General features: G+C 38.4%; 1 protein-coding gene across 19 annotated transcripts in view; it reads left to right on the forward strand.

Moving 5' to 3' along the window:
* ABCD3 (ATP binding cassette subfamily D member 3) overlaps nt 1-27,284 on the forward strand; it is an 89,323-nt gene that overhangs the window by 133 nt on the left and 61,906 nt on the right. For 6 of the 19 annotated variants that reach the window (XM_078333062.1, XM_009001741.4, XM_002751117.6 and 3 more), the window contains exon 1: nt 1-186. The exons of 3 other annotated variants lie outside the window; for them this stretch is intronic. Coding sequence is in view for 4 of the 16 variants with exons in the window: in XM_009001741.4 (XP_008999989.2) it covers nt 77-186 (110 nt within the window). In the remaining 12 variants the exon portion in view is untranslated. Of the gene's footprint in view, nt 26,585-27,284 lie in introns of all 19 variants that reach the window. 10 more of the 19 variants (XM_078333057.1, XM_009001742.5, XM_078333064.1 and 7 more) reach the window with 3 other exon arrangements.

A 27,284-nucleotide genomic window follows, 5' to 3' on the forward strand; every position in this document is an offset into this window, starting at 1 on the left:
AGTCTTCCCCGCGCTTCCTGCACTAAGGTAGCCGCTGTCGAGTACCACCCGCCGGCTCGCTCGCACCGGCCGTGCCATGGCGGCCTTCAGCAAGTACTTGACGGCGCGAAACTCCTCGCTGGCGGGTGCTGCGTTCCTGTTGCTCTGCCTGCTCCATAAGCGGCGCCGCGCCCTCGGCCTGCACGGGTAAGAAGGCCCGTAGCCGCGCCGCCTTCCCGGGCCCGGGCGGGCGCTCCCCGCGTGCTCTCCCTCCCCGCCCGGCTGACGGGTCCCTTCGCCCGGCAGGGTCAGGCGGAGAGAGGGCCGACCGCCACTGCCGCGGGGCTCCAATGTCAGGGTGTCCGCGAGTCCCCGGTGCCAGTCTGGTCCTGCGATCTCGCTCCACCCCGGCATTGCGAATCCTCTTGTGCCCGCTGGCGAACCGGCGCCCAGCCAGCCCGGAGCCAGCAGCCTCCAGTCGGGGGTGGGAGGGGGAAGCGGTGTGTTCCCCACACTACCCCCTTCCCCACACCGCCCCCTCCTGTGTCAACTTTCTGGGTGTGTTCTGGTTTTGCCGTCTCATCTCCAGAAAGACCGTGAAGGATTTTTGTTTTGGGGACGTGGATGTGTGATTGAGGATGGGGATTGGATTCACCAGGCTGGACGCTAGTGTCTAAGTCACTTGGACGAGGTTTGGCACGATTCCCGAGTAACTGCTGTTGAAAGTCGCGAGGGTGTCGTCTGTGAACTATCACCGGTCCACTTGGCAGGATTGCCTTCTAAACTGGTGACCCCTTGGAGTGAACCCTTTGGTCGGTGAACGCCCTGGCATTTCATCCGGAAAGGCTGAATCGGTTCTGTCGGACTAACAAGGCAATGTTTCCTTCCTGGGCTCTAGGTGAAAGGTGAGAGTATGTTTTAGGTGAGGATCAAGCTCCTTTTAAATGACACTCCGCTGCTTCCACTGCGAGAGAATTTCAGTGCTTAGATTTCACTTTGGGAGGTTATCAGATCAGAGAAAGGAAGAGAGAGCCCTCTGAATTACGGTTGTGACATACAGGTATAAATAACAATTTTTATTTGCTGGACAAGTGAATGAGAAAAGGCTGCTTCCCAACCATTCTTGCCATTCATTGAATATTTTATATTAAATCTTGACATACTATTTTCATGAATTTTATTTCATTCATTCCTCTGCGCAGGTACTATTGCCTACTGTGTTTGATTTGCCTAAAATATCTAATTAATAAAATTTGGACTAAAATACTGACAAGTAGACTTCTAGCTCATAGTACCCTTGCTATGAAGTTCTTTCTAGCCGCCTTCTGTTTTTATCTTGCTAGAGTATGAAGTGATGGTCTTTCTTTTCCTTCCTAAATCTGTTTAACAGAGTTGAAAATGATTTGCACATTGTCTGGGCAATAGAGTGCTTATTTTTCTTCTATTCAGTTTGCTTTTAAAAGGATTTATTTGGGAAAATACTAAGCAAGTTTTTCTATTGGTTTGTATGCTTTCTGAGCTCCGAGTTGCAAATAGAAGTTACCTGTTAACTGGGAACATGTCAGTAGAAAGAAAATGTTAGGTCCTTTAACTTGAATTCTGTTTTTGCAAAGAAGTGTTTCAGGACACAGAACAGGTGTTTTAATATGGAGGAGGGAACTCGAGGACAACCCTACCAGTTCAGGATTACGTTTATGATTTTTCTTTTTTGTAAAAAACTTCTTTACCGAATTATCACATATTTATATGTATATGTGATATTATATTACGTACATATCACATACATATAGTACACATACATGTAGAGCTTGAAGAATTTTTACAAATAGAACACACCTGTGTAATCAGCACCCAGGTCAAGAAACAACATTATCAGCACCCCAGAAACTCTCCTCATGCCCCCATCCAGTCACAGTCCACACTCCTTACTAATCCAATTTATAAGACCATAGATTATTGACAAGGGAAATTTTAAACATAATCTAGTGGGAAATAGTAGCAGTAGCAGTAATAGTATAATAGAATTTGTCTTATTAAATGATTTTAGCTGCTTGTTTGCCCTTGTAAAATGCTTTAAAAATTACTCTTTTTCTTGAGAAATGTTGTGAACTTTTGTGGGGATTGAATTATTTAGCAGGAAATGTACTGAACAAAAGATTGTTGTTAGTTTTTTGCATTGGGCTAAGTGGGGAAAATCTCTATTTTACACATTATTTTGTGGGAGGAGATTGCAGATACTGAGCAGATAAGCGTGAAGTTTAAATTGTTGAGATGAAATGATTGAACTATTTTGAAACCATTAAAAGTGGTATTGAAGCCGGGCGCGGTGGCTCAAGCCTGTAATCCCAGCACTTTGGGAGGCTGAGGCGGGTGGATCACGAGGTCAAGAGATCGAGACCATCCTGGTCAACATGGGGAAACCCCGTCTCTACTTAAAATACAAAAAAAATTAGCTGGGTATGGTGGCGCGTGCCTGTAATCCCAGCAACTCAGGAGGTTGAGGCAGGAGAATTGCCTGAACCCAGGGGGCTGAGGTTGCGGCGAGCCGAGATCGCGCCATTGCACTCCAGCCTGGGTAACAAGAGCGAAACTCCATCTCAAAAAAAAAAAAAAAAAGGTATTGATGTATTTTAAAGATATTATATGTCCAGAAGTCTTATGAATATCTTTTAGTCACCACCTTTGGTATCACACTTTGAACAGTAGAAGATTCTAATTTTTATATTATACTGGTCTTTTGAATATCTTTCTTAACAACTAATTTTAGTATCTAGTGCTTAATTAAGGAACCTGCGGGTACTTGGTCTCCTTTTGTCTATGTTGTTAACAGTAGTTTGGTTTTAGAATTGGGTAGATAATAGAGCTCGTAAAATCACTTTAAAAGTTACAGTGTAACATTACTCCAAACATTAGGAGAATGAGTAATTAAATGTTCTGGGTTATTTTAAATTTTTGTTAATGAATTTTTTTTCACTCATTCAAATCTCATATATGTGTGTGTGTGTTTCTGACCTTTTATTGTGAAAATTTTCACACGTATAAAAAGTACATGGGATAATATAAGGATTACCCAACAAGAACTTTGTTTACCCAAGAGGTACCAACAACAGTCTATATTCTTGTTTCCTCTGTATCAACCTGCTCCTCACTCCTTATTTTTATAGGTTTTTTTAGGTGAAATTATATACATTGAAATGTACAAACCTTAGTTACACATTTTTAAACAAATGGGTACACTGTATAACACATCCCTATGACAAATTAAAACATTTCCATCTCCCCAGAAAGGTCCCTTGTCTTCAATCCTGATCACCTTGTATTCACTCCTGATCCCACCACTGCTGTGCTTTTTCACCTCAGTTAGCCTAATCTTACATTTTGTTTTACTATTTATGGGGGAAAGCAGAATCTTTTTACTCCTGGATAAAGAGGGCCATTTTAAAGGAAGTGTCTATTTCAGAATGTTGTATTACTGTGCTAGAAGCTATAAGATTTGTGTGTGTGTGTGTGTGTGTGTGTATGTGTGTATGTATTACATACATTAAAAAATGTATGACTTCTTTTCTCAGGGAGCTTACCTTCTTGTTAGGGAAAAGAAACTTAAACACTGATAGCAGAATGAAATGTATAGACAGACATGTCTTAGAAGTTCTGAGAAACACAAGATTAATGTGTTTGGGAAGGGTTAGGGCAGGCTTCATGAAGGATGTATGTTAAGCCTAGAAAGGGGGTACGAGTAGATAACTGGAATAAAATGACTGTTAATAGCATCCTTTATCAGATTTTTGTTGCGGTTATCATAGGAAGAAACTTTATGGTGCCCTTTCAATCCATCTTCCCTGCCACCAGAGCTCTTTTTAAGAAACTCAGATATGATCATAATATTCCTTCACTAAAATCATTCAGCTACTCTAAAATATAAACTTCACGTATATCATGGTGTGGTCCTCACGTACTTTTCCCACTCATCCAGCCATATGGAATTAACTTACAGTCTCTCAGTATGAACAGGCTTTGCCTAGCCTTTGCAGTCTGATTGTAATCACTGTCATACTTCACTACCTCTCCCCACGCTTTGATATTTATTTATTTATTTATTTATGTACGACAGGGTCTATCTCTTTTTGCTCTGGCTGGAGTGCAGTGGCATAATCACCGCTCACTGCAACCTCTACCTGCTGGACTGAAGCAATCCTCTCACCTCAGCTTACAAAGTATAATGGCTGGGAACACAGGTGCCCGCCACCACACCTGGCTAATTTTTTTTGTGTTTTTTGTAGAAGTGGGTTTTCACCACATTGCCCAGGCTGGTCTGAAACTCCTGAGCTCAAGCTGTCCGCCCACCTCAGCCTTCCAGAGTGCTGGGATTACAGGCATGAGCCACCATGCTCAGCTGTTATTTCTTTTTCTTCAAGACTCAGTCAACACTCTGTTTTAGGTGTTTTCTGTCTTTTTCTGATCTCCAAAGTGATGTAAGTGTCATCTGCTTTTATGATACTGTAGGCTAGGGGTCCCCAACCCCCAGACTATGGACCAGTACAGGTCGGTGGCCTGTTAGGACCCGAGCCGCACAGTGTGTGCAAGTGAGCATTCCACCTGAGCTCTGCCTCCTGTCAGATCAGCAGTGGCATTAGATTCTCATGGGAGCATGAACCCTATTGTGAACTACACATGTGAGGGATCTAGGTTGCATGTTTATGAGAATCGAAAGTCTGATGATCTGAGGTGGAACAGTTTCATCCTGAAACCATCCCTGACCCTACTCCCAATTTGTGGAAAAATGGTCTTCCACAAAACCTGGTCCCTGGTGCCAAAAAGGTTGGAGACTACTGCTCTAGGCATCCGCTACTGTAGCACTTACCACTGTGTATTGTACTAGTTTGTTTTCTTGGCTTCTGCCTATATCAGATCCTGAGTTTCTTGAGGACATGAACTGAATCATCTTTAATTCCTAGTTTGGCTATGTCATAGGTTAGACAGTGTTTATAGAGAGGATAAATGACACAGGAAAGTTGAAGAACTTTTAAGGGTAATTGACAGGCAGTTGGAGATGCCTAGTACAAACATGAATAGAGACATTCTTTTCACAGACGTAATAGTTGTGTACCTGACCATATATTACCTGACCTGGGTAGTGAGAAATCAGTGCGCCAATTTTAGAAGGCAATGGTACCAATACTATAGCCACAGTATTTTATTATCTTTAAAAAACAGAACAGAACAAAGCAGTTTCTTTCGCTTGTTATCAATGCTTGTCAATTAAAGTTCAGATTTCTCATCTTGGATTTCAGAGCCTCCCTCAATCTGGTCTCACTTTACCTGGCTAATCTTATATGCTATTGCCTGCCAGTGGGTACTGTCTGTTCCAAATAGGCCAGTTTCTGCACTGTTCTTTGAACAGGCCACACTCATTTTTGGCTTTGGGGCTTTATTCATGCTGTTACTTTTACCTGGAATATCTTTCTATGATATCCCTGTTCTCCAACTCTTGTCATCCTTAAAGGGTTAGGTCAGGGCCACCTGGTCCACGAAGTATTATTTAACTATTCTAGATGATCTAAATGATGATCACCTCTTTTAAAATTTCCAAAGCATAAATTTAAGTACCTTTATTGTTTTACCTATTCATTACTTGACTGGGTATAATCTAGCTAGGTACCCCAAAGTGCACCTCCTTGTGGGGTGATTTTTCTTCTTTTAAAAGCTCCAATCTATAAATGGTCGGAACACAGTTTCCTCTCCTATTTCTGAGGAATTTCAGGGAACTTGCGTTTCCCTTGGTGACACCTTACTTCACTTCCTTGCTTCTGCTCTGTTTTAGAAGTTACTTACATTTTGACTCTTGAGCCTGTCTCTTTGGTATCTGTCTTAATTTCTCTAAAGAATCAGTCACAGAGCAAATATTTGTAGTAGAGCTTTATTGAAAATTTGGGAGGAGTGGTAAGGATTGTTCCCAGCATAGTGAACAGCTTAAAATGCTTTTATTTAGAAGTTTTGTGGGCATTTCCACTGCTGGAAATTTCTTGACTTTTTTTTCCCCTGTTGCCTGCTGCTGGGCCTTTATTTACCCATTGGATGCCCTTATATCTCTAGCTTCTTACTCCCTGCACTGCCTTACTGCTCACCCATCTACAACTTCCCTGCAAACTTCAAAATTCAGCTTTCCTTCCTTAGATCTGCTCCTTTCAACTCATGCTCTAGAAGGGGCCTGGCTTCACTTTTCTCAGTTTTACAGGCAAACTGAGCGTTTTGCAAGGTATAGGCATGAGTCACGTGAGAGACCAGAGCTGCGTGAGATCCTTACAGTGACCCATGAGTAGACGTTATATGGGCTGGCCCCCCTTGGATCCTTACAATAAAGAGGAGATGGTTAAGCAACCTTAGATGGAAAAAAAGCATTGAAGAATTTGACAGCCAAAGTAGCTGTGTGCTGAAACTAGTTAAGGCAGATCAGGGCTATTGTTTTAAGAACTGCATAGCTATCTGTGGTCTGCTAGGGGAAACTGAGTGCAGGTTGTTTAATTAATTATGTGTCCCAGTTATTGGCACATTCACACCCTTGGGTAGGCATTCTATTTTAAGGTTGCACTTGCTGTTTCCCCTGCCTGAAGTGCTCTTTCCTCAGATAGTCACTCTGCTTATTCTCTCCCATCTTTCAGTCTTTCATTGGACATCTTAGTGAGACTTTCTGTTGCCATTCAATTTATTTTTACTTATTTATTTTGAGACGGAGTCTCACTCTGCCACCCATGCTGGAGTGTGATGGCACGATCTTGGCTTGCAACCTCTGCCTCCCAGGCTCAAACCATCCTCTCATCTCGCCTCCAAGTAGCTAGGACTACAGCCACACGCCACCACGCCTGGCTAATATTGTTTTTCGTAGAGACGAGTTCATGTTGTGTTGCCCAGGCTAGTCTCGAACTCCTAGGCTCATGAGATTCTTTGTTCTCTGCTTCCTAAAGTGCTGGGGTTATAGGCATGAGCCACTGTGCCTGGCCCCCGCCACTCAATTTAAAATAGCATCCTGTCTACCTTCCTGTCTTTACTTTTCTTCTTAGCACTTATCACTATAAAATAGTGCTATACATTTTACATATTTATCTTGTCCTTTGTGTATCTTTGCAGTATATACTTACTGCTAGTATGTAAGTTCCACAAGGGCGAGAATTTTTGTCTAATTTATTCACTGTTATAGTCCCAGTGGCTAGAACTGTGGCTGGCATATAGCAGACTCATATTTGTTTGACTCTACAGCAACAAATGAGATGTTCATTTCTTGGGGGCTGTGGTTACTATGTTTTAAATAACAAATTCTTTTTTCTACAAATGTAAATGTTGTCTTTAGTATATTTATGAGCTCTTTAGGAGCTGGACCACTTATATCCCCTATATGTATATGAAGCAATTCTCAGAAACTTATAAAAATGCTGTCATTATCATCACCTCCTTTTGAGAGTTAATAGTGTAAACGTTAAAGACAATTTAAGAAAATTAAAATCATCCATAATATCATAACCATAATACAAATATTGTTTTATTTTTATTTCCTTTTATCCTGTATTTATGTGCATTTTTTACATAGTTATAACATATGTTTTGGCTGTTTTCATTTAAAACATACCTCTTTCCTATATTTCCCTATACATGACCTTAATAACTATACTTTTAAAGAAATACATAAATATTCCTTTGTGTGGCTGTATCTTAATTTATTTTATTCTTAGCTATTGAGCATCTAGACTGCCTCTGGAATTTTTATGGATTATACTGTGTATTTTTGCAAGTGAACATTTTTGTCTCTGCTGAATAACTTCCTTGGAATAAATTGCCAGGAATGAGGTTAATGATTGGAGGCTTATGAATTTCCTTAGTGTTTGTGGAAACAGTGTGGGCATTCTTAAGCTACACAGATTGATGTATTACTTTTCATGAGTTGTGCCAATTTGCAGTACTATGAATGAATGCTAACTTAATTACCTACTGATCATCAGGGGGTATTTAAATTTTTTTCAACTTTACAGATGTAAAATGGTGTTGAAAGATTATTTTAATTTACACATATTTTATAATTTACAAAAATGAACATTTTTATATAAAGCAACTTGATCTTTATTATGGAGGCAGTTTGGCATAGTGTTAAAGAATAGTCTTTAGAGTCAGATATGGGTTCAGTTTTTTGGTTAGCCATTTGCCAGATCTGTGACTTTGGTCAATTTACTTAACCTCTCTGAACCTCAGTAGAATAGGGATGGTAATATTTATTCACTCAGCTGTTAAGTGAGGATTAATGGTGAAAATATCTTAATCCAGTAATCAGTAAATAAAAGGTAGCTCTCATTCCAATGCTTGCTAAAAGAAAACTAAAAGGACAACAAAACATACCACTGTTAGCTTCTTAAAAACTCTGGAGCCTGGCTAATTTCCTCAGATGTACCCATGAAAATCTCCTGAAAGAAGTCTTTTTCAACTGATAGAATCATTTACTTTCAGAATTGGAAAGTGTTTTAAGTTACTTTTATATGACATGGTTTTAGGTCTCTGTATTTTTTCAGTTGTGCTTCCTGAATATGACAGTATTTCTCCACCTTTTAAAGAGGCGGTACTAAATGGAATTCAGTATTCAAAGTGTCTTCTCACTGACACACTGGAAAAGAACTGTGACCTGCCTTGTCCTAAGCTTTCATTAAAGATCCTAAGATCCTAAGCTTTCAGTAAAATAGCATGAAGTTACATTCATTTTTATGATTTGCAAATATTTTTCACTTGTATTTAGTTTACAGAATGGTTTTCCCTTCTTTCCCCCTCCTCAGCTTGGTGTGTTTTATTTTTTATTTTTTTGAGACTCAGTCCTGCTCCGTTACCCAGGCTGGAATGCAGTGGTGCGATCTTGGCTCACTACAGCCTCTGACTCCTGGGTTCAAGTGATTCTCTTGCTTCAGCCTCCCAAGTAGCTGGGAATACAAGTGCCCGTCACCATGCCCATCTAATTTTTTGTATATTTAGTAGAGACAGGGTTTCGCCATGTTGGTCAAGCTGGTCTCAAACTCCTGACCTCAGGTGATCCGCCCGCCTCAGCCTCACGAATTGCTGCGAGTGGCGTGAGCCACTGTGCCTGGCCTGACTTTTTTTTTTTTTTTTTTAAACCTGGGTGCAGGTTTTTTTACTTATTTTTGGTTGGGCACATTACTTCTTCCTTCTGAAACTTTTTAGTCTGCACATGTAATTACTGTTTCTCTGTTTTCCTAACAAACTTAAAAAACTGATTGGACAGGACTAAGTATAGAACAGTATGTTTACGCCACTATAATCTTTCTATTAATTGACACCCATTGGTTATTTTATTGGCGCTCATCTTTAACTTACCAGCACCTTTTCACACATTTCCTTGTGTTAGTAGACCTGGTGTTCTGACAATATCCAAAACCTGATCCATACTGGGCCAGAGTCCTCTTTTGGGATGTTTCTGCTGGAGCCAGTGTGGGGAAGAGTCTTTCTTTCCTGGTCATAGAGGTGTGCAGATAGACCCTAGAGCTGTATGTGCCCTGGTCTCTTACGTGGAAAGGTCAGAGAAACCCTGATTTTGTTTATCATCAAATGCTTTGTAGCATAGTAAACAAAATTTACAAAATGTTCTTGATTCCTTTCAAATAAAAGAATGACCTTAGTCTGACATGATTTTTGTGGTTAATTCATATTTGCTCCTGAATTTATCACTTCCTTCTAAGTACCCATGCCATACTGCCCATTTAGATAAGTAAGTTGTAATTTTTTCCTCAGGATCAACATCATACTCATCCATGACCTGATAAATATCATCACCTTCTAATCTGTTTCAATGTAACATGAACTTGAATTATGAAGGGGAAAGATAGGATCTTCCTAAATTTTCTTTGGAACAATATATGCTAAATTAAATAAAATTTTATAGAAGTGATATTTCACTATGTTGACCAGGCTGGTCTTGAATTTCTGGCCTCCAAGCGATCTCCCACCTTATCCTCCCAAAAGTATCAGGATTACAAGTGTGAACCACTGTGCTAGGCCTTTTTGGAAAGATTTTTATGTAATGGTTATTTAAAATGGCATTTATATTATTTCTACATAAAATTAGGCATCAGGCCCTTGCTTAAAACCATGGCTTTCATCATAACATTCTTTTTAAGAGTAAGTCACTTTTGTTTTAGGCATCTCTGTCAAGAATATAGCCTTCCATAAGCTTAAGGATAAAATTCTTTGGATAACTGATATTTATGTCATAGAGTGGACCTGTTATAAATATTAAGGTGGTTCGAAGCTTTTGTAGGTAGGTAAAATAGAAGGAGTGTGCTAAAGGGTGTTTTCTTTGTTTATTTTTTGTGTTTTTTTTTTTTTTGCCGCAAGATTGAGAAATGGAAAAGTTTTTTTTTAAAACATACCTTTCTTATTGGTTTGCTAGATTAACAGGACTGAGTGAATGCAGTTAAGTTAATAAAGCATAAAATTGCAAATAAAGCTCATCAAAGCCTAATCAGCTAGTTTGAGATCTGTAAATCATGTAGTTATATCAACACTATAATGATACTATAATAATAGACATAATTATTTTGACTTTTTAGTATTATCTTAATATATCTATTGGCATTAAAAAGCACTGTAAAGAATGAGGCAACTGCTCTAGGTAAATAATAATTTAGTCACCATGTTAGGTTTATAATGTATCACTGCGTGTCTCTATTATAAAAATATTTATACAGCTTCTTAAATGTATGAAGTAAGCAACATGAGACATAGTCTGGTATGGTTTGGCTGTGTCCCGACCTAAATCTCATTTTGAATTCCCACATATTGTGGGAGGGACTGGTGGGAGGTAATTGAATCATGGGTGCAGGTCTTTTCTGTGCTGTTCTAGTAATAGCAATAAGTCTCATGAGACCTGATGGTTTTATAAAGAGGAGTTCTCCTATACAAGCTCTTTTTGCATGCTGCCATCCATGTTGTGGCTTGCTTCTCCTTGCTTTCCACCATGATTTTGAGGCCTACCCAGCCATGTGGAACTGTGAGTCCAACTAAACCTCTTTCTTTTTTAAATTGCCCAGGCTTGGGCATGTCTCTATCAGCAGGATGAAAATGAACTAATACAGTAAATTAGTAAACTGGTACCAGTAGAGTGGGATGTCGCCAAAAAGATACCTGAAAATGTGGCAGTGACTTTGGAATTGGGTAACAGGCAGAGGTTGGAACAGTTTGGAAGGCTCAGAAGAAGACAGGAAAATGTGGGAAAATTTGGAACTTCCTAGAGACTTGTTGAATGGCTTTGACAAAAATGCTGATGGTAAAATGAACAATAAAGTGCAGGCTGAGGTAGTCCCAGATGGAGATGAGGAACTTGTTGGGAACTGGAGCAAAGGTGACTCTTGTTATGTTTTAGCAAAGAGACTGTCAGCATTTTCCCCCTGCCATAGAGATTTGTGAAACTTTGAACTTGAGAGAGATGATTTAGGGTGTCTGGTGGAAGGAATTTCTAAGCAGCAATGCATTCAAGAGATGACTTGGGTGCTGTTAAAAGCCTTCAGTTTTATAAGGGAAGCAGAGCATATAAGTTCAGAAAATTTGCAACCTGACAATATGATAGAAAAGAAAAACCCATTTTTCTCAGGAGAAATTCAAGTGGGCTGCAGAAATTAGCATAAGTAGCAAAAAGCCGAATGTTAATCACCAAGACAATGGGTAAAATGTCTCTAGGAGATGTCAGAGACATTTTGTGGCAGCCCTTCCCATCACAGGCCTGGAGGTTTAGGAGGAAAAAATGGTTCCATGGGCCAGTCCCAGGGTCCCTCTGCTGTGTGCAGTCTAGGGACTTGGTGCCCTGTATCCCAGTTGCACCAACTGTGACTAAAAGGGGCCAAGGTACAGCTCAGGCCATGGCTTCAGAGGGTGTAAGCCCCAAGCCTTGGCAGCTTCCATGTGGTGTTGAGCCTGCAAATGCACAGAAGTCAAGAACTGGGATTTGGGAACCTTTGCAGAGATTTCAGAGGATGTATGGAAATGCCTGATGCCCAGGCAGAAGTTTGCTGCAGGGGTGGGACCCACCTGGAGAACCTCTGCTAGGGCAGTGTGGAAGGGAAATATGAGGTTGGAGCCCCTACACAGAGTCCATACTAGGGCACCACCTATTAAGCTGGGAGAAGAGGGCCACTGTTCTCCAGACCCCAGAATGGTTGATCCAGTAGCACCTGGCACCATGCACCTGGAAATACTGCAAACACTCAACACCAGCCCATGAAAGCAGCCAGGAGGGAGGCTATGCTCTGCAAAGCCAGAGGAGTGGAGCTGGCCAAGACCATGGGAACCCACCTCTTGCATCATTGTGACCTATATGTGAGACATGGAGTCAAAGGAGATTATTTTGGAGCTTTAAGATTTGACTGCCCCACTGGACTTCAGACTTGCGTGGGGCCTGTAGCCCCTTTGTTTTGGCCAATTTCTCCCATTTAGAATGGCTATATTTAACGATTGCCTGTATCCCCATTGTATCTAGGAAGTATTTAACTTGCTTTTGATTTTACAGCCTCATAGGTGGAAGGGACTTGCCTTGTCTCGGATGAGACTTTGGGGGACTGTTGGGAAGGCATGATTGGTTTTGAAACCTGAGGACGTGAGATTTGGGAGAGGCCAGGGGTGGAATGATACGGTTTGGCTGTGTCCCCACCTAAATCTCATCTTGAATTCTTAGATGTTGTAGGAGGGACCATTAGGAAGTATTTGAATCATGGGGGCAGGTCTTTTCTAGTGCTGTTCCTGTGGTAGTAAGTAAGTATCATGAGATCTGATGGTTTTATAAAAAGGAGTTCCCCTGCACAAGCTCTTTGTCTGCCACCATCTATGGAAGATGTGACTTGCTCCTCCTTGCCTTCTGCCATGGTTGTGAGGCCTCCCCAGCCCCGTGGAACTGTGAGTCCAATTAAACCTCTTTTTTAAATTGCCCAGTCTCAGGTATGTCTTTATCACCAGCATGAAAACAGACTAAAACATAGTGTCTCAGAGGATAAAGACAATTCTGTAAGTTTAAAAATTAAACATTTTTGCATTATCAGAGTTAAATATACACCGTAGAAATTTGAATAACTAGAAAAAGGAAGGAAGAAAACACCTGTTGTAACGTTTGTCATTAGTGTCATATTTTACTGATTCTAAGATGCACTTTTTTATATTTTAGCATCTCTTTTCACATTTTAACTTCTCTGAAATTTGGATGCAACTTGCAATGATGGCATTTACCTTTGATTAAAATCATATATTGATGCATTTCCTTTTTACTATGCATACTTTTATCTTGCCTATAAAAATACTGCATATCACCTTGCATCAAACCCAAACTTCTATCAATTCAGTTGCTGTTCTTTAGTTTATCTTGAAGGTGAGGCTAAGAAAAATGCAAAAAAGAAGAATTGAGATAAAATCAGATTTTTCCTCTTTCCAGAATGAGGGCTGGAGGGAAATAGGTTGGCCTGAGATAGGTAGGTGGAAATCAGTGAACTACTCAATGAAAAAACAACCCAAAGATCATGCCACCACGTCAAAGTTGAATACTTGCTATGTATCAGATGGTGGGTTTTTAGATGTTAAGTTAGAAAGTAAATTAGAGAAAAGTTTTGCTGTTGAGAAACTCATAGACTATTGAAAGAGATAATATTGTATCTTACAATTTTATACCAAATTTCTAGTTCAAAAAACTAGCAAAACATTCCCTGGTAGTATTTTATTTAAAATATAGTTTGTTGTTATTGTTGTTGTTGTTGCTTTTTGAGACAGGTTTGCTCTGTGGCCCAGGCTGGAGTGCATGGTGCCATCATGGCTCACTGCAGCCTGGGCTCAAGTGATCCTCCCACTTCAGCTTCCTGAGTAGCTGGAACTATAGGTGTGCACCACCATCCTGGCTAATTTTTTAGTTTTTTGTAGAGATACGGTTCCAGAGTGTTGGGATTATAGGCATTAATCACCATGCCTGGCCTAAAATAGTTCTTTATTTACCTATGAATACAGTTGTGTTGCATCAGGGAATTAGATTTAAGGGTTTTTGTTTTTTTTTTAGATGGAGTCTTGCTCTGTTGCCAGGCTGGAGCGCAGTGGTACAATCTTGGCTCACTGCAACCTCTGCCCCCCAGCGTTCAAGTGATTCTCCTGCCTCAGCCTCCTGAGTAACTGGAACTACAGAGTGCGTGCCACCACGCCCGGCTAATTTTAGTATTTTTAGTAGAGATGGGGTTTCACCATGTTGGTCAGGATGGTCTCAATCTCTTGACCTTGTGATCTGCCCACCTCAGCCTCCCCAAGTGCTGGGATTACAGGTGTGAGCTACCACGTACGGCCATATTTAGGGTATTTTCAACTGTAGGACTCGTGATTTTTTCCCCTGCCAGCAATGCTCAAGATATGTTGTTTGGTAAAGAGATGGGGTGGAGGAAGCAAGCATAGGACAGAATAAATGAAGTGATCCCATTTCTTAAGTATATAATTTCTAATTTACCTATTGCTAGATGAATACATTTCTATATATATTTTATCACTGGTTGAAGAAAATATCTATTCTCTCTTCCCCCACTGGCAGAAACATGAATGTGAGAGGAAATAATAATAATATTATCCAGTACATTCTGTTCAATGTTTGCTGTATGTCAGTAGGCTAGGCTTTGAGATACCCAATTAAATAAACATTATTTCTAACTCCAGTCTTGTGGAACTGTTACTAGAAATGCATAGAAAATTTGTACAACTCAGTATGACTAGACCTATGGTAGGAACACAATTTAATTCTTCACGTTGTTAGCTGGGAGGGTTTCACATTTGAGATTGATCTTAAGAAATAACATAGTGTTTTGCTAGGGGGTAAAAGACATTCCAGGTAGGCAAAACAGCTTGAGCAAAGGCATGGAGTTAATAAAATTATAATTGAGAAGGAACTGCAAGGACAGGAAGCTGGAGATAATACTACAAATAAAGTATTGAACACTTAAAATATTTTAGACATTGTTCTAAATGTTTTACATATATTCTTAACCACAGTCTTTTGAAATAGTTCTTTTTATTATCTTCTTACAGGTGAGGAATCAGAAAAAATAAAAATGGTATCTAATTATGAGGGTCCTTAAGTTTGAATTAATCATGTGGAAGGTAAAAGGCAGAATAAAGCATTTAAATCAAAGTCTTTCAAATGAATTTAGATTCAAAGAACTTGAGAATCATTCAGGGGTTAAAAAGGTTTTATATTAAATTACAAGGTAAAGTTTATTATTAAAATTTTATTTGCTGTATTAAGTCATGCATTGCTTAACAATGGAGATACGTTCTGAGAAATGCATTATTAGGCAATTTTATTGTGTGAACATCATAGTGTGTACTTATACAAACCTAGATGCCATATACACACTCAGGCTGTATGGTATATGGTATAGATAGCCTATTGCTTCTAGGCTAAAAACTTGTACATCAAGTTACTGTACTGAATACTACAGGCAGTTGTAACACAATGGTCTTTTTTCTTTTTGTCTAACCATGTCTTTTTTTTAGACAGGGTCTGGCTCTGCCACCCAGGCTTTAGTGCAGTGGCACAGTTTTGGTTCACTGCAACCTCTGCCTCCCAGGCACAAGTGCTTCTCCTTCCTTAGCCTCCCTCACAGCTGGGACTATAGTTGTGGGCCACCATGCCTGGCTAATTTTTTTTTTTTTCAGTAGAGATGGGGTTTTGCTGTGTTGGCCAGGCCGGTCTTGAACTCCTGGCCTCAAGTGATTCGCTTGCTTTGGCCTCCCAAAGTGCTGGGATTACAGGCGTGAACCACTGTGTCCAGCCTCTAAACATGTCTCAACATAGAAAAGGTACAGTAAAAGTATGATATAAAATATCAAAAACAGTATACCTGTATAAGGTTTACTTACTGTGAATGGCACTTGCAGGACTGGAAGTTGCTCTGGGTGAATCATTGAGTGAGTTATGAGTGAATGTGAAGGCCTAGCATATTACTGCACACTACTACAGACATGATAAACACTGTACACTTAGGCTACACTGAATTAAAAAAATTTTTTTCATTAAAACAATACCAGTCATCGACTTCCTCATCTTGTCCCACTGGAATGTTTTCAGGGGCAATAAAATGTGTGGAGCTGTCATTCATATGATAGCAATACCTTCTGCTGGAATAGCTTTTGAAGGATCTGCTTGAAGCAGTTTTACAGTTAACTTTTTAAAATATAAGTAGGAGTATACTCTAAAATAATGACAAAAGTATAGTATAGTAAATACATAAACTAGTAATGTAGTCATTTATTATCAAGCATTATGTACTGTACCTAATGACTGGTACATTTCATATGACTGGTAGTGCAAAAGTTGTTTTTTTACACTTTCATCACCACATACATATGAGTAATGTGTGGTACTACAATATGATGTCAGCTACAGTGTTAGTAGGTGATCAGAATTTTTCAGCTCCATTATCTTATGGGACCACTATTGTTTATGCAGTCCGTCGTTGACTGAAATGCTATGTAGTGCATGACTGTAATGTAATGGTGAAATACTCTTTAAGAGTTAAGGCACCTTTAATTGTGGATTATGCCATAGACAGAAAACTGCATAAATATGCAAATAATGCAATGACATCTTTTACAAAACAAAAAACACCCTTTTAACCACTACCCAGATCAAGAAATAGATCTTCTAGCCACTGCATAAGCCTTCGACATGGCCCTTCCCAGTCACAGTCTCTTTTCCTTCACCTAAAAGTAATTGCAATCCTGACTTCTGTATAATCGCGTTTGCATTTCTTATACTTTCATCACCCAAATGTGCATTCCTGAAAACTAGTTTAGTTGTGATTGTGGGTTTTTTTTTTTTTGGTCTGAGTCTCTTAACCTACATATCCTCCTGCCACCTCTCTTTTCTCTTTCTTTCTTACAGTTTATTCCTTGAAGCAGCCAGTTATTTTGACCTATACAGATTCCAGTCTGGATTATGCTGATTGCATAATTTTTCTTCATCCTTTGTATTTCCTATAACTTGGTAGTTGGATCTAAAAGCTTGATCAAATTTAGGTTTTGCTTTGTGTTTTTGGGGTTTTTTTTTGTCACTTCCTAGGAGTTAGTGTGATATATTCTGCATTAGGAGATATATAGGGCAAGGCATGGTGGCTCACAACTGTAATCCCAGCACTTTGGGAGGCCAAGCCAGGAGGATAACTTGAGCCCAGGAGTTTGAGACCAGCCTGGGCAACATAGCAAAACCCTGTCTCTATAAAAAGTAAAAAAAATTAGCCAGGCATGGTGATGGCATGCCTGTGGCTTTAGCTACTGAGATGGGAGGATCACTTCAGCCTAGGAGGTTGAGGCTGCAGTGAACCATGATGGCACCATGCATTCCAGCCTGGGCAACAGGGCAAGATCCTGTCTTGAAAAAAAAGAAAGTTATAGTACCTGGTTTTCTCTCTTTTTCTGATTTTAGCAACCACTGATTCTTGATGCCTAGATCAGTGAATTTATTAAAGCTTGCAATAATGGTGATAGTGGAATTCTGTTATTTCTTCATTTATATGGTGGAATGCTTTCACATAAAGAAACCTTTTCTACCATCTGGTACCTATTGGTGCAGTTCGATTAATTTGCTTCTTTATTTACCAGTTTTCAAAATAATATGTTAACTTTCTGTTCTTGTCTGAAAGGGACCAGTGAGTTCTTCATGTCATTATGAACCTTGTGATTTAATTATTTGTGTTTCAGTTCATTACAGTTATTGTCCTTATTTTTGCTCAGTTGTCCCATCTTGGACCAATGGGAGCCTCTTTAAGCTGGCTCCTTAGTCCTTTTGACATGGCTTTAGTGATCTTTGATAGTTTCCTTGCTGTCTATAGTAATACATTCCAGGCTCCTCTTAGACATTTCCTAACCCAGATCTAACATCAGCCTTTTTTCCTGAGAAGAGGTTGCTTCCTTTTTTTGGGAAATGGTATTTCAAGATCACAGTTGGAATTAGGGATGCTCATTTCTATGAGGTTGGCCATTGTTTCTAGGCTTTTCTTGTGGACAGAGCCAGGATATGCATACTGATGCTTCCAATCCATGTATAAGATTTTGAGATTTTAAATTATCATCTTCTGTTTACATCTGTATCTCCTTGTATCCCATACTGATGAATAATCTTGATTCTCAAAGACATAGTTGATGGTCAAAATGAGTTATCACAAAAATATTCAGTTGCATTATCTCACTTTACATACTCAGTGTTCTCCAAATAATAATACAAATATCTCTGCTATTAATATGATTACTGAAAATAGTTAAATTTTTTCACTTATGCCCTTTCCATTCTTCCTTATTTTTTGGTTGTACTGTCTCTATGTTGTCAGACAGACCAAATAGATACAGGCATGCCTCATTTTATTGCACTTTTTTGTGCTTTGAAAGTAATGTATTTTTTTTACAAATTGAAAGTCTGTGGCAATCTGCATTGAGCAAACTCTATTGAAGCCATTTTTCCAATAGCATGTGTTCACTTTATATCTCTGTATCATATTTTGGTAATTCTTGTGATATTTCAATCTTTTTCATTATTGTCATACCTATTGTGATCTCTGATCAGGCATCTGTGGTGTCACTATTGTAATTGTTTTGGGGTACCAGGACATTCAAAAGCTAGGTTTCTTGTGCCTGGTAGCCAAGTTGTGAATGCAAAAGAAAAGTTCCTAAAGGAAAACTGCCTCTTCAGGAAACACAAGCATCATAAGAAACAGCCTTATTGCTGATAGGGAGAAAGTTTGAGTGGTCTGGATAGAAGATCAGACCAGCTGCAACATTCCCTTAAACTAAAACCTAATCCAGAGCAAGACCCTAACTCTTTTCAGTTCTGTGAAGGCTGAGAGAGGTGAGGAAGCTGTAGAAGAAAAGTTTGAGATTAGCAGAGGTTAGTTCATGAGGTTTAAGGAAAGCAGCCATCTCCATAATATGAAATTGCAAGGTAAAACAGCAAGTACTGATGTAGAAGCTGCAGCAAGTTATCCAGAAGATCTAGCTAAGATAATTGATAAAGGTGGGCTACATTAAACAACAGGTTTTCAATGTAGACAAAACAGCTATCTATTGGAAGAAGATGCCATCTAGGACTTTATAGCTAGAGAAGAGACATAAATGCCTTGCTTCGAAGTTTCAAAGAACGGGCTCTTTTGTTAGGGGATAACACAGCAGGCAATTTTAAATTGAAGCCAGTACTCATTTACCATAGTGAAAATCCTGGAGCCCTTAAGAATTATGCTAAATTTACTCTGCCTACATATACATTGAACAGCAAAAACTGTAAAGGACCACATCTGTTTATGCTTTATTAAAATGTGAATATTTTAATACCACTGTTGGGACCTACTTCTCTGAAAAAAGATTCCTTTCAACATGTTACTGCTCATTTTCAATGCACCTGGTCACCCAAGAGCTCTGATGGAGATATACAGGGAGATTAATGTTTTCATGACTGCTAATACAGCATCCTTTCTGCAGCCCATGGATTAAGAAGTAATTTTGACTTTCAAAGCCTGTTATTTAAGAAATACATTTTGGAAGGCTATAGTTTCCATAGATAGTTGTCCCTGCTATGGATCTGGGTTAAATACATAAAACACCTTCTGGAAAGGATTCAGAACACCTTCTTAACTCTAGGCTGTTAAGAACAGTTGTGATTCATAGAAGAAGGTCAAAATATCCACATTAACAGGATTTTTGGAAGAAGTTATTCCAACTCTCATGGATGACTTTGAGGGGTTCAGGATTTCAGTGGAGGAAGTAACTATAGATATGGTAGAAATAGCAAGAGAACTGGAAGTGGAATATGAAGATATGATGGAATTGCTTCAATCTCATAATAAAACTTGAAAGGATGAAGAGTTGCCTATTACGCATGAGCAAAGAAAATGATTTCTTCAAATGGAATCTACTCCTAGTAAGGATGATGTGAACATTGTTAAATGACAATAGAGGATTCACAATATTACATAAACTTGGTTGATAAAGCAGTGGCAGGATTTGAGAAGGTTGACTGACTCCAATTTTGAAAGTTCTATAGTGTAAAGTGCCATCAAACAGCATAGTACGGCACAGAGAACTCTTTTTGTGAAAGGAAGAATCAATCACTATGGCAGACTTCAGTGTTGTCTTATTTTAGTAAATTGCCACAGCCAACCTAGCTTTCAGTAGCCATTGCCCTGATCATTCAGCAGCCATTAACATGGAGGCAAGACCCTCCACCAACAAAAGGATGAACATTTTTTAGCAATAAACTATTTAAAAACCAAGGTATGTCCATTTTTTTTTTTTTTTTTTTTTTTTTAGATATAATGCCATTGGATACCTGATGGACTGCAGTATAGTGCAAACATAACTTTTATATGCACTGGAAAACCAAAATGTTCATGTGACCCACTTTATTGTGACATTAGCTTTATTGCAGTGGTCCAAAACTGAATGCACAGTGTCTCTGAAGTACACTATTATGTTCTCTTTCCCTTTTAACTCTCGTTGACTTAGTTCTACAAGTAAATATGTATTTAATGCTCACTGACTCTTTTTAGGTCAGTGGCTTTATAGTCATTCTTCCTGTCCAGAGCTTCTTGTGTAGTAAATTCCTCAGGAAGAGCGCATGGAACAGTACCCTCTGAATTCTTTCATGTTATAAACAGTTCGTAACCTTTGTTTTTGAGAATTTGTCTGGATGTAAAATCCTAGGTTCACATTTTCTCTTCTTGAATACCTTAAATATGTTACTCTGTTGTTTTCTGACATTGAGAGTTGTTAACCAAGTCTGTGGATAATCTCATTTGCTTTTCTTTTTAAGATGACGTGGTCTTTTGGGTACCCAGAGGAATTTTCTTTTTTTTTTCACATTTAAAAAAATTCTAGGCTGGGCGCAATGGCTTATATCTGTAATCCCAGCACTTTGGGAGGCTGAGGTAGGCAGATCACTTGAGGTCAGGAGTTTGAGACCAGCCTGGCCAACATGGTGAAACCCTATCTCTACTAAAAATACAAAAATTAGCCAGGCGTGGTGGCATGCACCTGTGGTCCCAGCTGCTCAGGAGGCTGATACAGGAGAATCACTTGAACGTGGGAGGCAGAGGGGAGTGAACTGATTGCACCACTGTACTCCAGCCTGGGCAATAGAGCGAGACTCTATCTCAAGAATAAAAAATATTCTAATCTTTTTAAAATCAGAAATTTATTTATTTATTTTTTTTGTTGTGATGCAGTCTTGATCTGTTGCCCAGGCTGGAGTGCAGTGACACCATCTTGGTTCACTGCAGCCTCCACCTCCCGGATTCAAGTGATTCTCCTGCCTCAGCCTCCTGAGTAGCAGAGATTACCACATCCAACTAATTTTTCTATTTTTAGTAGAGACAGGATTTTGCCATGTTGGCCAGGCTGGTCTCGAACTCTTGACCTCAAATGATCCACCCGTCTTGGCCTCCCAAAGTTCTGAGATTTCAGTAAAATTTTTGGAATTATTTTTTCTATTTTTATCTTTTGGTTTTCTTTTTTGGGAGGAACATTAATAAAAAAATAAATTTACCTTCTTTGTTTGTCATTTGTATTACTTTTTCTATATTTTGTTTTGTTTGAATATATGAAATTGTATATTTGTATATAATTTGTTTACTTTCATGTTTTATTGTGTTTATTTGCTCTTGTACATTTTATGTTTTCATATTCAATTTTGATATGTTTTCTTTCTAAATTTCTAATTATTTTATCACCACATTTGTAAGTTTAACAAATCTTGTTTTATGTTGTGAGTTTATGTCTAGCATTGGCTTTTTCTATGTCTTTTAGAGACAAGTTCTCACTATGTTGCCTAGGTTGGAATGCAGTGGCTATTCACAGGCTTCATCACAGCTCCCTGCAGCCTTGAACTCCTGGCCTCCAGGGATTCTCTAGCCTCAGCCTCCCAAGTAGCTGGGTTGTAGGCACACACCGCTGTGCCTGGCTAGCATTGCTTAATTTCTTTGCCTTATTTTGAGATCATAGATTATAGTTTTCATATCTTAGAAGAATGTGTTTCTCACATGCTTTCATTGTCTGTAGGGATGCTATTTTTATTCTTGTATTTTTATAATTTTGTAAAAGATTTAACTTTGATTCTATTCCATTGTTTGCTTTTGTTTTTTTGTCTGAAATTTGTTTTTTCAACGTTAGAAGGAGAAGTATGATTTAGGATAACTTTTCTTATTTATGCTCTTCTGTTTTCATGTAGTGTTTGAAAACACTATTTACTCTCTGAGATCTCTAGGCTGTTTCTTTCACTTTGTTCCTGTGCTCTCACATTGTATTCTCTTCCCTGCAGTTTCTGTTCATGGGAGGCTCTGTTCTGAAAGGGAGCTTTAATGGATTAATTTTGAGTCTTCAGGGGTCCAGGCTACTCCACCCCCATTAGGCCTTACCTTAAATTCCTTGCATTTGCTTATAGTGCTGCTTATTGGACTTTGTGGAACACCTCCCAGTTTCAGCTGCTGCTCTCAAATTGGTCCTTCAAGCTTTCCAGTGAGTCCTTTTAGTGATTTAGGGATTTTCCCATGTGCATGAGATACCCTGTTTACTCTGCTGCTACCTTTCAGATTCTTGTAGCTGTTGGTAGGTTGTTACCTCCTATTCATATTTTGGGATTTGTAGAAATACTTTGTTATCTAGCTTTCTAGTTTTGTTGTATGTGTTGTCCATGGGTTTTGGGTTTTGCTATTCTAGTTGGTGACTCAGGTTATTTCTTGGGAGAAGGAGGATGGGTTCAAGAAGCTTCAAAATAATCCCATACATCTCAAATCACTAAAGACAGACTTTTTAATAAATGCCAGTAGGATAATTGTTTAGCCATTGGAAACGAGATAAAATGAGATCTACACTTCAAACCATATGTAAGGATAAATCCATTAAAGTATACAAATGCCAGAGAAAAACACGGGTGGATTCCATCCCTACCTGGATATAGGGAAAGCTTTTCTTTCTTTCTTTCTTTCTTTTTTTTTTTTTTTGATACGGAGTTTCGCTCTTGTTACCCAGGCTGGAGTGCAATGGCGCGATCTCGGCTCACCGCAACCTCCGCCACCGCAACCTCCGCCTCCTGAGTTCAGGCAATTCTCCTGCCTCAGCCTCCTGAGTAGCTGGGATTACAGGCATGCGCCACCATGCCCAGCTAATTTTTTGTATATTTAGTAGAGACAGGGTTTCACCATGTTGACCAGGATGGTCTGGATCTCTTGACGTCGTGATCCACCCGCCTCGGCCTCCCAAAGTGCTGGGATTATAGGCTTGAGCCACCGTGCCCTAGGGAAAGCTTTTCTAAGTGTGACTCAAAAATCCAGATGCAACAAAAGAAAATATTGATGAATTTGACTATATAAAATTAAAAGGCTTCTGTGTGGTAAAAAATTCACCATAACAAAAGAAACTTATAGAACATATGTGTAATATATACCACAGATACAGGGCTAAGATATATATATATATATATGATTCTTAAACGTGATTAATCTAACTTAAGATATGAGAAATGCAAATTTGATCTATACTAAGATGCTGTTTCACATATTACATTGGCAAAAACTTAAAAATGTAACAATATACTTTATTGGTAAGGCTGTGAAGAAACTGGAACTCTCTTACAATCCTCGTGGTGATGCAAAGTTACAGCCTTTGTGGAGGGAATTTGGCTATAGCTAACAAAACTGCATATGCATTTGTGTATTGACTCAGCAGTTCCACTGAGGATACAGCCCTGAAAGTGTGCAAATACAGCTGTGTAAGGTTACTTATTGGAGCATTGCTTGTTATTGCACACTATTGGAGACAACCTAAATGCCCATACATAAGAGGTGGTTGAATAAACAATGGTACCTATATGCAATGGAGTGTAATAGAGCTGTGAAGAAAAATGAAGATACTTTCTGTGGACTGATAGAAAGTTATTTCTAGGAAACAGTAAGTAAAAAGGCAAAGTACAAAAGACCAGGTATGATATCTTTTACGTAAGAAAGAAGGGAAAATCAAATAAATGGGTGTTTGCTTATTTTGTACAAAAAGACAGGATGGATAAATTGGGAAATGATGAAACTGGTTACTAGTAAGAACAGGGTCAAAAGGAAGGGGTTGGTTGAACAGGGTAAGAGAATATTATTGGACTAGTCGAAAAAGTTGGCATAAGGTGTGAATAAGGTCTGAGTAGTTTTAGTATTCTATCCATGTTAATTTCATGATTTTGATAATTGTACTGTAGTTATGTAAGAGAAAGTCTTTGTTTTTAGACTATAAACACTGAAGTATTTATAAGTAACTTAATCTCAGATGGCTCAGGAAAACGTGTGTGTATATATAGAGAAAAGAATAATAAATTTGCTAGAACATTAATTGGGAAATCTCTGAGAAATCTGTATTATTTTAGCAGATTTTCAATACATTTGCAATCATATCAGAATTAAAAGTTTATTTTTAAAATATTGTGCAATTGCTATAAGCCATTTTCCCAGAATTCCCTTTGTAAAATGACTTACGTGGCTCTTCTACCTTTATTCTAAAGGACTTCCATATTTTTATGGAACACTATTTTATAGTTGCTGTTGAGGAACCCAATTTTATGAGTGTAGTGAATCTTACAAACAAGCTATAAAATGTGCTTTAGTTACCAACTTTTGCATCAGTATTGTGTATAATTTTAAAAATAGTCTTTACGTTAAAGGTATAAGTGCAGATTTCTTACATGCATATATTACACAGTGGTGAAGTCTGGGCTTTTAATGTACCCATCACCCAAATAGTGAATGTTTGACCCCAATAGGTAATTTTTCAACCCTCACCCCACCATTGTCCCACCTTTTGAATACAGTGTCTGTTATTCCACCCTGTATGTCTGTGTGTACACATGTTAAACTCCCACTTATAAGCGAGAACATGTGATATTTGACTTTGTGCTTCCAAGTTATTTCATGGGATAATAGCCTCCAGTTCTGTCCGTGTTTACAAATTTGTAAAAGACATGATTTCAATTTTTTTATGGCTGAGTAGTATTCCATGGTATATATACCACATTTTTCTTATCCAATCCTCCATTGATGGGTACTTAAGTTGATTCCATATCTTTGCTATTGTGAATAGTGCTGTGATAAACATACCAGTGCAGGTATCTTTTTTAATATATATTTTTCTTTCCTTTTGAGTGTATACCCAATAGGGGGATTGCTGGATGGAATGGTAGTTCTGTTTTTAGTTCTTTGAGAAATCGCCATACTGTTTTCCATAAAGACTGTACTACTTTATATTCTCACCACAATGTGTAAGCATTCCTTTTTCTCCACATCCTTGCCAACATCTGTTGTTTTTTGACTTTTTATTCAAAAATTTACGGTTTTAATTTGCATTTCTCTGATGATTAGTGACATTGAGCATTTTTTAATGTTTTTGGCCCCTTGTATGTCTTCTTTTGAAAAATATCTGTTCGTATTCTTTGCCCACTTTTTAATAGAGTTACTTGCTTTTTTCTTGTTGAGCTGAGTTCCTTGTATATTCTGGAGATTAGCCATTTGTTGGATGCATAGTTTGCAAATATTTTTTGCTGTTCTGTAGGTTGTCTGTTTTCACCGTAGATTGTTTCTTTTGCTGTATAGAAGCTTTTTAGTTTAAGTCTCATTTGTCTATTTTTGTTTTTGTTGTGCTTGGTTTTGGGACTTGGTCATGAATTCTTTGCCTAGGCCAATGTCTAGAAGAGTTTTCCTCTTGTTTTATAAACAAGTTATGAAATATGCTTACCAGCTTCTTGGATTTGTATAGTTTTAGGTCTTATAGTTAGGTCATTAATCCATCTTGAGTTAATTTTTATATATGGTGAGAGGTAGGGGTCCAGTTTCATTCTTCTGCATATGGCTATCCAATTTTCCCAGCACTGTTTATTGAATAGTGTATCCTTTTCCCAGTTTACATTTTTGTCTACTTTGTAGAAGATCACTTGGTTGTAGGCATGTGGCTTTATTTCTGGGTTCTGTATTCTGTTTGTATAGAAGTTTTAGAATCAGCATGTTGGGATTTTGGTGGAGATTGTCTCTGATACGTAGATCACTTTCTAATATTGGTTATATTGCCCTCTCTTTTTAGATCAGTCTTGCCATGAGTTTATAAAATGTGTTATTTTTTCCAAAAAATTAACTTTTAGTGTAGCTTTCTCTCTAGTGCCCTTTTTAGTTCATTATTTTTTGCTTCTATCTGTATTTTTATTTTTTTCTACTTCACTTAGGTTTTTTATTTTTAATATTCTGAGATAGATTACGAATTTTCAAGCTTTTCTTTTCTTTTTCTTTAAACAGAGTCTTTATTGCTCAGGCTGGAGTGCAGTGGCAGGATGATGGCTTACTACAGGCTCGACCTCCCAGGCTCAAGTGATCCTCCCCTCACCTCAGCTTCCCAAGTAGCTGGGACTACAAGAATCCACCACCACGCCTGGCTAATTTTGTTGTTGTTGTTGTTTAGTAAAAAAGAAGTTCCTCTGTGTTGGTCTCAAACTCCTGGACTCAAGCAAGCTGTTCTCCTGCCTTGGCCTCCTAAAGTGCTGTGATTACAGGTGTGAGCCACTGCACCTGGCCTTTTTTTTTTTATTTTAAATTATTTTAGACACTGGACAACATGCTGAATCTCAATTTTTTAATATATGCATTTAAGATTATAAAGTTCTTTGTGAACACTGCTTTAGTTGGAGCCTGCATGTTTTTTGTCATATAAACTTTTTCATTTTGTAAGTCTGTTGTTACATATATTATTCATTTCAAAATATTTTCTGATTTCTTTGACCCATGGCTTTTAACCTCCCCAAAATTCAGTGGTTTCAACGATCATCTTTTACCCTCACTTTTGTGGGTGGCTGGACAGTTACTCTGCTGGTTTTGTGTAGGTTCACTTGTGAGCCTGTTGCTTGCTTTTTTCCATTGTTTCATTTTTACCACTTCTAGTAGTTAATAACTTATTCTCTTTTTTTTCTTTTACAAGTTACTCTAGAACTTTTAATGTGGGTTTCACTTTTTTTCAAGTCTAAACCTTAATCAGTAGTACTTTATCATCCTCCCAGATGCTTTAGAACACTACCTTCATTGACTTTTCTCCTAATTTATGTGCATTTGTCATGGTGTAATTTTTTTTTTTTTTGGCTGTGTGAAATCTCCTAAACCTATTGATTTTATATTTAATGTCAATTGTACATTTTATTTTTAGAAATTTCATTTGGTTCTCTCAGATCAGCATTACTTTTTGTGACTTTTCTTGTTATC

Source organism: Callithrix jacchus, chromosome 7, assembly GCF_049354715.1.
Source record: "Callithrix jacchus isolate 240 chromosome 7, calJac240_pri, whole genome shotgun sequence".
Lineage (NCBI taxonomy): Eukaryota > Metazoa > Chordata > Mammalia > Primates > Cebidae > Callithrix > Callithrix jacchus.